The sequence below is a fragment of the Drosophila sulfurigaster genome, chromosome 2L, assembly GCF_023558435.1.
Source record: "Drosophila sulfurigaster albostrigata strain 15112-1811.04 chromosome 2L, ASM2355843v2, whole genome shotgun sequence".
In the NCBI taxonomy this organism is placed as follows: Eukaryota; Metazoa; Arthropoda; class Insecta; order Diptera; family Drosophilidae; genus Drosophila; species Drosophila sulfurigaster.
The window spans coordinates 19682047-19694025 of NC_084881.1; the positions used below are offsets into that span (position 1 = coordinate 19682047).

At 42.8% G+C, this 11979-nt stretch overlaps 3 protein-coding genes across 3 annotated transcripts; 2 read left to right on the forward strand and 1 right to left on the reverse strand.

The window, feature by feature from the left end:
* The first annotated feature begins 371 nt into the window (after positions 1-371).
* On the forward strand, positions 372-9991 carry LOC133850596 (uncharacterized). Its single transcript, XM_062286722.1, is given in 15 exon segments — positions 372-546; positions 606-798; positions 860-1165; positions 2200-2301; positions 2599-2703; positions 2857-2955; positions 3258-3356; positions 3428-3684; positions 3686-3904; positions 3906-7191; positions 7270-7365; positions 7464-7556; positions 7852-7917; positions 9156-9645; positions 9851-9991. Coding segments are annotated over 15 exon segments (5430 nt in total). The 5' UTR covers positions 372-534; the 3' UTR covers positions 9858-9991.
* Positions 8290-9068, forward strand: LOC133850600 (uncharacterized). Its single transcript, XM_062286726.1, has 2 exons — positions 8290-8564; positions 8629-9068. Exons 1-2 carry the CDS (start codon positions 8501-8503, stop codon positions 9006-9008), a joined length of 444 nt encoding a protein of 147 aa, XP_062142710.1. The 5' UTR covers positions 8290-8500; the 3' UTR covers positions 9009-9068.
* Positions 9992-10826: 835 nt separating the features above from the next.
* LOC133850598 (uncharacterized) lies at positions 10827-11767 on the reverse strand. The gene is made up of 3 exons (XM_062286725.1): positions 11502-11767; positions 11035-11436; positions 10827-10972 (listed from the first exon to the last, which is right to left on the reverse strand). Exons 1-3 carry the CDS (start codon positions 11562-11564, stop codon positions 10928-10930), a joined length of 510 nt encoding a protein of 169 aa, XP_062142709.1. The 5' UTR covers positions 11565-11767; the 3' UTR covers positions 10827-10927.
* Between the last annotated feature and the right edge of the window lie 212 nt (positions 11768-11979).

Consider the following 11979-nt stretch of genomic DNA (forward strand, 5'->3'; position numbering starts at 1 on the left):
TTCGAAACAAATAAATCCCAACCCGTTGCATGTCACGTTCAAAAAATTGGAGCCGCCTTTACTAGTTTCTTTCTTTTCTTTTCTTTTTTGGAGCGATTGATTTTATGTCTGGCTGGAAATTTGTCCTATAACCAGGGTATAAATTAGCGATGGGTGCGACGAGCGCACAAACTACATACTGTTTAAATATGTCAGGGAATATTGACGAGCTAAAGGAATTTTAGTAGCTTCGACTGCACAAAACCATGTATGACAATTTGATGACTATGTTACTTACAAGTATATTCGATTTTTGTATAAATTTCAGAAGTTCCTTTTTATAATGGCTAGCAAAAAAACGAATAAACATAAGAATATAGCTAATATTTTTATATTGAAATCAAACCCTACATAGCCTACAAAGTCAATATTTTAAACCCATTAAAACTGAATTTCAATCGTCAAATTAGAGTTTATTCTACACAAATTTCGAAAAATTCCTTCCTTTGAGAGGACTAAACGATTCTTTATAAAAGTCTTAAGAACAGCAGCAACATGATGAAAAAAGTGCAAATACAGCTATTGAATCATCTAACAAAATGAGTAATGTTTTTTAATTTTGGCAGGTATTCTTTACACGGAAACCCAAGGCTAAGAAGAAGATTGTGGGACCCTGTACGCCCTGTAGGACAATACGTACTCTCACAATGGCCGGCAACATCGAACAGCGTCCTTGGACACCAACTGTGCGCACTGGCAGAATTGCCGCAGAAACCTCTAATCCGGGACCAGCCATAGTCACATTGCCCACTCTTATAGGTAATGGAAGAAATCATCGGTGCTACTTTTCAAATAAACTATGCAAACTATTCAAAAACAGGCAGCAAAGTACCGGACTCAAAGAAAAAGGGCGCCCCCTCATATACGTTTGGTCACAAACTAACCAGCCGGGATGAGACAACAGGACCTGGTCCGGCTCAGTACAATGTGTCGGGCCTACGACCGAAAGGTAAAGATCATCCACGGGCGGCAACCTTACAGAGTCGCCCCAAAGAGCTGAGCTGTTTTGTGAATCCCGGACCTGGGGAATACGATGTCCTGCCAGCGTCCAAGGCTGTCATAGATGCCACGCCCAAGTATACATTTGGCAAGAAGCCAGCGAGCGCAAAGTTTCAATTAATACCAGGTAAGACGAGACGGTCTAATTATTCGACTGTCTCTGGTTGTTGTTTGTTATTGTTGGTTGGTTGGTTTGTTGTTGCTGTTTGAACGGTACCACACAATTGTTGGCAATTCGGTGTATATTTGATCATAAATGGGTTGCATGCGCATCACTAACGATAACGACATGGATAACGGAAAAGGCCTCAATCAAATCATCAATCAATCAAGCTCAGCATCAGCTTCAGCTTCAGTTCTCAGCATCAGCATCATCATGGAGGCTGCCGAAGCATTGTATATACAACACTCAGTATATGAAAATCGAAATCATTTCAAATCCTAACCCCATGAAAAGATATCATCCCAAGCGGCGTGTAAGTAAACGCTGCCTTAGAAACCTTTAGCTCTCTCTTTCCCTGTCTCTCTTTTTCTATCTACATCATTCTGGCTTGCATCACAATGATCACAGTATCTGTAGTTGCTTGTTAGTATAGTTAGCTCTCTTTGGTCCCTTTTACTATTTTAATGTATAGTCTCTCCTTTGTGTATGACTCCCCAATCTCCGTCTGTCTTTCTCTCTATCTCTGTTATTCTCAGTAGTCCTGTAGTTACCGTAGCTGCTTGCTAGTGTAGTTGTCTTTCTCACGCGTTGAATTCCCTTCGACCTGTCTCTTTAGTATAATAGCTTAAGGCACGTTGTTCTTTCGTATGTTGCGTTAATTTATTATGTGTTCTATGTTTTTAGTTAAGCCCTGCAGATATTCCATATCTCTAAAGAAAACTCCTTAAAAATAAATGTAAATAAAGTAAAAGCTTGTACATATTGTTTGTCTGTTAAAGTTGTCTGTTGTTATTAAACTATCAAAGAATTATTAGTACTTATAATATGTCTGCTTGGTGTTGTAACTTCGGATTCCGAAGACAGATTCTAGAGTGTTTTTTTTTTGTGTTATGTTTTGTGTATTGCGTTTATGATTTCTCATTTTAATTTCATATTTTTCTCTTTTTGAAATAAAAAACAATCATCACGTACCACGAACGAATGTTGCCACCATTTAGGTCCCAACCATTATCAAGTGGTGCCACTTGATGTTATTAAGCCGCGCGCGCCTCGATATTCCTTTCGCATTAAGGTTAACGTATACCTAGTTAACAATCCAGGTAACACAACTAACTGGCTGAACGTCTTTCCCCAGTTAACACAGTAACCAAATAAAATTATGAAAATAGCAAAAAGCATTTCACCATGCATGTACAACTCGTTAAATCACTTTCTGGTTCTCTGGTGTTTGAAAATCCTATGCTCCTCCACTCTTAACTCGTAACTTGTAACTCACATCTCTTAACTCTGAACTTATAATTCCCATCCCTTAGTTCTACATATAGTTATGCATTGCAAGTGTAGTCTAAAAACGAACGTTACCAGTACCAATTTATTTGTTTTATTAACACTAACAGCGCCAAATAGCTATTGTCCTGAAAAGGTCACGCAATCAAGAAAGAATGCGCCACGTTACACATTTGGTAGACGAACAAAAATCCAACACGATCTGAATACACCAGGTAATACTCTCTAGTTCGTTGAGGCACATAGGTATACATACTATCTACTATAGTAGTATCTATCTAGATGTTGGACTTTGTGTAAAATATATCTACATGCACCTTCACCTTTTTTTGGTAATATAAATAATACTTACTTCATCTATTCAACAGCTCCGGGCGCATATTGCCCTGAAAAGGTAAAGCTGAGCAAGACACCAGAATTCAGTTTTGGCATTAAGCATCACGAGCTGCGTCCAGACTATACGCCAGGTTAGTAGTACTCCATATATTAGATTTCAAGTAGCGCACTAGACAGTTTGATGCCAGCACTCATCACAAAATAGATTTGCTCGAAAGGCGATAAGCTGATCGCAGAAATAATTTCCAAACTGAAACGAAGCATAATTGATAACAATTCAGCGAGAGTTATATACATCAATAACATTGAATATCATTGGCTCTTGGAATGCCTGTCTAAGAACTACGATGTATGAAGAACTACGATGACAATGCAATTGCAAGCAATTCACAAAATTCTTCGCCTGACTCAATTTGTTCTTTTATTTAAATAGCACCCGGCACATATAGTCCAGAAAAATCTAAATTGCACGCGACACCCGCTTTTAGCATCAAAGGCAAAGCAACGCACGATGTGGTTGATGCCACACCAGGTAAGTCGCCTTTACTGCAATAAATCGTCGTCTCATTCAGTATTCCTAAATAAATTTTATTTTATTTTCAGCCCCTGGCGCATACGAGCCTGAGAAATGTGTGCTTAGTAAAACGCCTGCCTACAGTTTTGGTCAACGTGTTCAAGTCACGAAGACACAAGACACACCAGCTCCTGGCACGTATCAGCCAGAGAAAGTGCGCTTGGATTATGCTCCCGCCTACACGCTAACAGGTCGTCATGAACTGAAAACTGTAAGCTTTACACCAGCTCCAGGTTCATATGCTCCGGAAAAGTATCGCACCGATCACACACCAGCATTCAGCTTCGGGGGGTAAGCATGAGCAGCGGCTCGATAGCTTCACTCCAGCACCGGGAGACTATTGTCCTGAAAAAGTACGGCACGATCATAATCCTGCTTATTCATTTGCCGGCCGTCATGACACACTCAAAACGAGCGACACTCCAGCACCTGGCACCTATGATTTGGCAAAAGTGCGTTTAGATCATAATCCTGCGTTCTCCTTTGCTGGTCGACACGATCTTCAAAAAACCAAGTGAGACCCCTGCCCCAGGAGCTTACTATCCAGAGAAAGTTCGTCAGGATCATAATCCGGCTTTCTCCATGGCTGGCAAACATGATCAAAAGATCCTGAATGGCACCCCAGCGCCTGGAGATTACTCTCCCGAAAAGTCCCGCCTAGATCATACTCCCGCTTATAGTTTTGGAGGAAGAAATGATCCTAAAGTAGAAAATAATACTCCTGCTCCTGGTGATTATCACCCTGAGAAGGTTAGACTAGATCACAATCCTGCTTTTTCCTTTGCTGGACGACATGATCTTCAAAAACCAAGTGAAACCCCAGCTCCTGGAGCATATTCTCCTGAAAAGGTGCGGCAAGATCATAATCCTGCATTTTCCATGGCGGGCAAACATGATCCAAAGATCTTGAATGGTACCCCAGCACCAGGAGATTATTCTCCCGAGAAGTCTCGTTTAGACCATACTCCTGCATTTTCCTTTGCTGGTCGTTACGATCTGCAAAAACCAAGTGAAACTCCTGCTCCAGGAGCTTACTATCCCGAAAAGGTTCGGCAAGATCACAATCCTGCGTTCTCATTAGGTGGTAAACATGACTCTAAGATCACAAATGGCACGCCAGCACCAGGAGATTACTCCCCAGAAAAAAGTAAACTGGATCACTCTCCAGCTTATACCTTTGGTGGAAAAAATGAACCTAAAGTAGAGAATCACACACCAGCCCCTGGCGATTACCATCCGGAAAAGGTTCGACTAGACCACAATCCCGCATTCTCTTTCGCTGGTCGACACAATCTTCATAAGACTAGTGATACTCCAGCCCCTGGAGCTTATTCACCTGAAAAGGTCCGACAAGATCATAATCCTGCATTTTCCATGGCTGGAAAGCACGATCCTAAGATTGTTAATGGAACACCAGCCCCTGGAGATTATTCTCCCGAGAAGTCTCGCCTAGATCACAACCCTGCCTTTTCCTTTGGTGGACGTCACGATCTTCAAAAACCAAGTGATACTCCTGCCCCTGGAGCTTATTTCCCTGAGAAAGTCCGACAAGATCATAATCCTGCATTTTCCATGGCTGGCAAACACGATCCCAAAATCGTTAATGGGACACCAGCCCCTGGAGATTACTCTCCCGAGAAGGCTCGTCTAGATCACAACCCCGCCTATAGCTTTGGAGGAAGGAATGATCACAAAATAGATAATAATACTCCTGCCCCCGGTGATTATCATCCCGAGAAGGTAAGATTGGATCACAATCCTGCCTTCTCCTTTGGTGGACGTCACGATCTACAAAAACCAAGTGATACTCCAGCCCCTGGAGCTTATTCACCTGAAAAAGTCCGACAAGATCATAATCCAGCATTTTCCATGGCTGGCAAACACGATCAAAAAATCGTTAACGGAACACCAGCCCCTGGAGACTACTCTCCAGAAAAGTCTCGACTAGATCATACTCCTGCTTTTTCTTTTGCTGGCCGTCACGATCTTCAAAAGCCTAGTGAAACCCCCGCTCCAGGAGCTTACTATCCTGAGAAGGTCCGCCAGGATCATAATCCTGCATTCTCTCTAGGTGGGAAACATGATCCTAAGATCTCAAATGACACACCAGCTCCAGGAGATTACTCTCCGGAAAAGAGTAAACTCGATAATACTCCTGCGTACACCTTTGGAGGAAGGAATGATCCGAAAATTGAAAACAATACTCCGGCTCCCGGTGATTACCACCCTGAAAAGGTGCGATTAGACCACAACCCCGCTTTCTCTTTCGCCGGACGCCACGATCTTCAAAAGCCCAGTGAAACCCCAGCTCCAGGAGCTTATTATCCTGAGAAGGTTCGCCAGGATCATAATCCGGCATTCTCGTTAGGTGGCAAGCATGATCCTAAAATCTCAAATGACACTCCAGCTCCAGGGGATTACTCTCCCGAGAAGTCCCGCTTAGATCATACTCCTGCCTATAGCTTTGGTGGAAGAAATAATCCCAAAATAGAAAATATTACTCCCGCCCCCGGTGATTATCACCCGGAGAACGTAAGACTAGATCACAACCCTGCCTTTTCATTTGCTGGTCGTCACGATCTTCAAAAACCTAGTGAAACCCCCGCTCCAGGAGCTTACTATCCTGAGAAGGTTCGTCAGGATCACAATCCTGCATTTTCGCTAGGTGGTAAATATGATCCTAAGATCTCAAACGACACTCCAGCTCCAGGAGATTACTCTCCAGAAAAGAGTAAGCTTGATAGTACCCCTGCGTTCACCTTTGGTGGAAGAAATGATCCGAAAATTGAAAACAATACTCCCGCCCCCGGTGATTACCACCCGGAAAAGGTTAGACTTGATCACAACCCTGCTTTTTCCTTTGCTGGACGGCACGACCTTCAAAAGCCAAGTGATACACCTGCCCCTGGAGCTTATTCCCCTGAAAAAGTCCGACAAGACCATAATCCTGCATTTTCCATGGCTGGCAAGCACGATCCAAAACTCCAGAACGGCACTCCGGCGCCAGGAGATTACTCCCCAGAGAAATCTCGCCTAGATCATACTCCTGCTTTCTCCTTCGCTGGCCGACACGATCTTCACAAGCCAAGCGAAACCCCTGCTCCAGGAGCTTACTATCCTGAAAAAGTTAGGCAAGATCATAATCCCGCATTTTCTATGGCTGGCAAACACGATCCTAAACTCGTTAATGGAACCCCAGCTCCAGGAGATTACTCCCCTGAAAAGACCCGCCTTGATCATACTCCTGCCTATAGTTTTGGAGGAAAGAATGATCCCAAAATAGAGAATCACACGCCAGCCCCTGGTGATTATCACCCAGAAAAAGTTAGACTAGACCACAACCCCGCCTTTTCCTTCGCTGGTCGCCACGATCTTCATAAGCCAAGTGATACCCCTGCTCCTGGAACATATTCTCCAGAGAAGGTCCGACAAGATCATAATCCTGCTTTCTCCATGGCTGGTAAACATGATCCAAAGATCTCAAACGACACACCAGCACCAGGAGACTATTCACCTGAAAAGACACGCCTGGATCATACACCAGCTTACACATTTGGCGGCAAATACGACCCCAAAGTGGACAATCATCAACCAGCGCCATGTGACTACTCGCCCGAGAAAGTTCGTCTTGATCATACACCCGCCTACACAATTGCAGGTCGTACGATCATTGAGCATGTAAGCCATACTCCAGCGCCCTGTGACTACAGACCAGAGAACTGTCAGCTAGATGGCACGCCAGCTTTCACCTTCGGCATGAAACTGCATCGGGAGTATATCAGTGATACACCAGGTGAGTTGCAATTACCCACGAAGAAGTCAAAGCTTCTTCGAGTAGAGTAGCACTATCTCACAATGCGACAACTTACAGCACCCACTGCATATGAGCCGGAAAAGCACACACAAAACACACCAGCCTTCACGTTTGGCACGAAAACTGAGATTAAAGTCTCCACCGACGCACCTGGTAAAGATATTCTCTTTATAGATCCCAAATAGTTACTAGCATGTTGCTTTTTTGTTTGCTTTATATGTTTGTGTCCGCTTGTTGGTCCTGTAATCTAGCCCCCGGACATTATCATCCCGAACAATGCAAGCTTGTTAGTTCGCCGGCATATAGTTTTGGTATTAAGACCTTACCTATGCCGCCTATTCCTGGTAGGTAAAACTCTCCAATTCCTATTCCTAACTCTATTAGTCGTATATACATCGATTAAGCTAAATTGGTGTTGGCTATGTCATGTGTTTGCATTGGGAAATTCATTTGGATCACATGTCTCCATATAAATCTATTTTTGTGTATCTTTCTATTTGTATTTGTATTTGTTTTTCATGTTTTCTCCACGTTCTTAAATCTTTGCTCACATTTTTGGGTCTCTGGCCATATACTATGTATATGTATGTTTTCTTGTGTATATATACCCGTACTCCTGCATTCATCCGCATTCACTAGAACCTAAAGGTGCTTACATCGAAGATCGTATACTCCAACGACGTGAACGACGCTTGGGAAGTCCCGGTAAGCACAATCATTGAATGCATTTCACACCATCGCATACATCAACAAAGGAAAATTTGAACTATTTTGTATAAAAAAAAGTTCTCCTAATGGGAGAAGCTAATTGCATTTGATACCCTTATATAGTGTAAAGAAGTTGATAAGCTATTAAGAAGTCTAGTTTCTCACAGGTAATGAAGCAGTTATTACTTGCTTTAATATTCCTTTAGAGCTACTGTACATAACCCCTTTTGAAAACCCCTTCTTGACTTTCCATCGTATAATTTTGGACTGTGTTGCATCTATACGAGGTGTGGGACGTGTCGCCTATTACAAGAAATATAAGTTTGCTGCTTAGGCAACTAATGCACGCAAATAAAAATACGAGATTTTACAACGAATTTCTGCATAACTGTGGAATATTAGCTTCGTAGTTTGTTTTCTTCTAACACTGATGTATTCCAATATTCTTGACCAGCATTGCATGGTAGTAGAGAGCAGCAACATATTAATGCCATGAAATGCATTTGTCACGTTTATATAAAGGGTGACAACAGTTGCTAGCAGTTATAAGACAAATGTTTAGAAGGTATTCCGTCGTACAATGAAGTGGATTCTACTCGCGTTTATCTTATGCTGGTTCATCTCTATCCAAACTGCCAGTCGTTGTAAGACCAATCCTCATTTTCTATATTGCAATCGAAATAGAAATCTCAATTTTACAATTCGTAGTTAAGCCGAATAAAGCCTGTTTGGTAAGAAATAAGTACAGACATGAGCGGAGTTGCTCGGGACCTCGACGTAAATTCTTTGCTTTTCATCGCATCATTCTAAACTGCGTTGCAGTTTACACGAAATGCAAACGATTCCATGCACATAACGAGTATCCAACGCTTAAGAATTGCCAGTGGTCTTGTGGTTGGCATATGAAGATTGTTTTGCCCATGAATAACACATCTGGTTCTGGATCTGGTTCCGGATCTGGATCCGAAAGCGGTTCTGGCGCTGAAGACCCTGGTGGTACTGGTACTGGTACTGGTGATGAAGAGACTACAACTGTGGGTGAAGAAGTTGCCCCTCCAGAAGAGGCCCCTCCAGAAGAGGCCGCTTGAAGATCCATCTTTGCAATGAATTAGTTATCGCATGAATAAAACTTCACTTGAAACTTCACACACGCTCTGCCTCACCCTCTTTTTACACACACATATATGTTGCTTAAATATTTTGTTTATGCCCCAAAATCTAATCGAAATCCACAGTACGAGGCAATGGCATTGATAGCACCGCCAAAACCACAACCACCACAACAACAACTGTCACTGAGAAGTCCATTATAAATGGCGTCAATGCGACAGCAAGTCAAGGAGATCAAGATACAACAAAGACAATCACAACAAAGCACAGCAGCAACACAAATGGCACCATTTGCACTGATCTTAAGCCCACCAAAAACACAAGCACCACAACAACTACAACGACAACAACGAAAACTCTGGCAAATGCGGATGGGCAACGAGGCAAGTCGGTGCAGACAACGCTGCATCACTCGGCGAGTGGACATTTCCAGGGTGACAATATGCAGGTAACAGCCAGAGGCACAGCTGATGCCACCACGAACAAGTCGGCCAACACGAGCACCCGCACCGTGGTGCAGAAGGACGGCAGCATTGTGACCAGCAGTCAGACGACCAGGTCAAGTAGAGTCAAGTACGCTGTGGAGGCGAGCAGCGTGCAAGAGAAGATCATCAGGTAACCAGTCGATGTCATGTTTTATGTTGTATTTGTTTCTTCCCGCCTGTTCTCTGTGTGTTTTCCAGATCATCTCAAGTCAAGTATCAAGTCTCTCACCTACTAATCCAGCCATTCAAACACCAACAACAAAATCAAACTTGAGCTTTTTTACCTCTCTATCTTTAATATCACTAAACTAATCCATACTTATTGTTTCTGACAGCTCCTAATGTCTATAAGATACCCACTGTGTTGGGCAGCAGCAAGGAGGGTCCCATACGTTCGGCACCGGCCTACACCATGGCTGGTCGGGAGAAGGACTCGCAAATACCTTCCCTCGTCCTGCCGGGTCCCGGCTATTACGATGGCGAATACACGGCTGTTAAGCCAAAACCTCCCGTTTACACCATGCGCGGTAAATACAAGATGATCACCGATGACAATAAACCCGGTCCAGGCGCACATTGCCCAGAAAAGGTAAGTGTAATCGGTTAATGTGAAAATGTTCCTAAGTTCTTGAGCTGGCCCGCAGTATTGGGAGAAACGTTCGACTCCCGCAATATCCTTTGGCATTCTACATTCGCCGTTCTGTGGCCGACAAGGACAATATCTATTGCCAGAGCGTTATACACGTTGTCTGCTGTCTTGTCGACCGGACAAGGCTTTTTCTTAAGTGTTCTCCGCATACGATAAAAATACAAAAATATAAATTAAACTAATCTAACTAAGGACTCCGTCTATCTTTTCTTTGCTTTTTTGTGATTAACCCAACACAGGTGAACCTATCCCACATGCCCTCCTACAGCTTTGGCATTAAGCACTCACCCTATTTGGGACGCCTGAAAGAGAAGGTGAACGATTGCGACTACGGGTTCTCGGGGAATTTGCTGATTTATCCCTTGGATTGCGGATCAATTCCTCGCGCTGCTCAACATGGTCTCTTCCCCTCACAACAAAATAAAGCTTCCTCACATTGTGTTGCAATTTGTGAATAGTAGAACTAACGATAAGATTTCATATTTTTTAAATGCTATACGTAAGCCGAAAGTAAAGTGTTGTAAAATGTTGAAATATATATTACATACTAATCAATTGACATACCTATTTTTTATGAAGCTTAATGGCTGAACTATTAGCTTACAGGTGAAATCGGGTAACACTCTAAATAGGCCTCAAAATACAAAATGAATAGATTCAACTTGATCAGTTATGTGCGCTCCAATACCACCAATTTATTACAACGAAAACATACAGCTAATTTGCAAGACTCATAAGAATATAAATTACATCAGCTTCGAATTTAGTTCTTGGTTATTTCGATTTCCACATTGAAGCACGATTTGCCCTGCACGAATAAAATGCGGAATAAGATAAACTGAATTGTGATTTCACAGCTGGACTACTCACAGTGTCGTGCTTAATTTCGCTCTCAATCATAAGATGTCCACGCGCCATTCCGAGCATTGATTTGTACTTGGACATGTCAACCTTATGGTCGTTGGAGCAAACCTTCTCCTCGGCCACCGGGCACTTGGATGGAGCTCCAAATAATTTCAGTATATCCTTGGCCTCGGCGGATGCCTGATCTACGGCAGCGCAAAGATCCATTTTGCCCTCCTTCATCACAATGCCGTCCTTGTGGACCTTGTACTTGGCCACCGCCGTGCCAAAGGCCTTGTTGTTGAAACAACCCGTTGGCACCATCTCGCACTTTTTGTTCAGCTTGATGCCGAAGCCCTCTTCGACGGTTATGATGCCATCGTCACCAGCACAGTTCTCCATTTTGACGATCTTAGCCTTGTAGCCATTCTATAGAACACAGATCCTGCAGTTGTAATCCAACGCTCAATTTTCCAGAAATTTATAAAACTTACACAGGCCAAGGCCACGTCAAGAGCCACGCAACTAATTACAAGGAAGACAATTTTCGACAACATTTTGAATTTTTGATTCGCGACGAAATGCACAACACAATTTTGTTTTGCGAAAGAAATTTGGAAACTCCTATTTATACCACCGAAAAAACCGTATCTTTGGACTGCGATTTTTGGACGGTAATTATTAACAGATTAAACGATGACCGAGACATTTGACATCGCTGATAGTTCGGCTCAATTGCAGCACTGATCACTGCTCACTGAACAGCTATTTGCCTATTAACGACGTCTATATATCAATTATAATAATGGACAGCCATTTTTAATTGTCCAATGGAACATTAGATATTGAGGTACAGTAGCGTAGTTGACATGCATGTCGATGCCACCGATAGCTTTCTCTGTTTAGTTTCATCATGCTACAGCAATTTTCATGAGTTTCATAGGCTAATTAAAAAGATTATATCCATATGCT

What these genes read in the sequence shown, in the direction of transcription:
- LOC133850600 (XM_062286726.1), top strand. Translation starts at nt 8,501, where the DNA reads ATGAAGTGGATTCTACTCGCGTTTATCTTATGCTGGTTCATCTCTATC. An exon ending in TATCCAAACTGCCAGTCGTT is followed by an intron (nt 8,565 to 8,628) that starts GTAAGACCAATC and finishes TACAATTCGTAG; the next exon opens with TTAAGCCGAATAAAGCCTGT.
- LOC133850598 (XM_062286725.1), bottom strand. Translation starts at nt 11,564, where the DNA reads ATGTTGTCGAAAATTGTCTTCCTTGTAATTAGTTGCGTGGCTCTTGAC. An exon ending in TTGACGTGGCCTTGGCCTGT is followed by an intron (nt 11,437 to 11,501) that starts GTAAGTTTTATA and finishes TGTGTTCTATAG; the next exon opens with AATGGCTACAAGGCTAAGAT. An exon ending in GCGAAATTAAGCACGACACT is followed by an intron (nt 10,973 to 11,034) that starts GTGAGTAGTCCA and finishes TTATTCGTGCAG; the next exon opens with GGCAAATCGTGCTTCAATGT.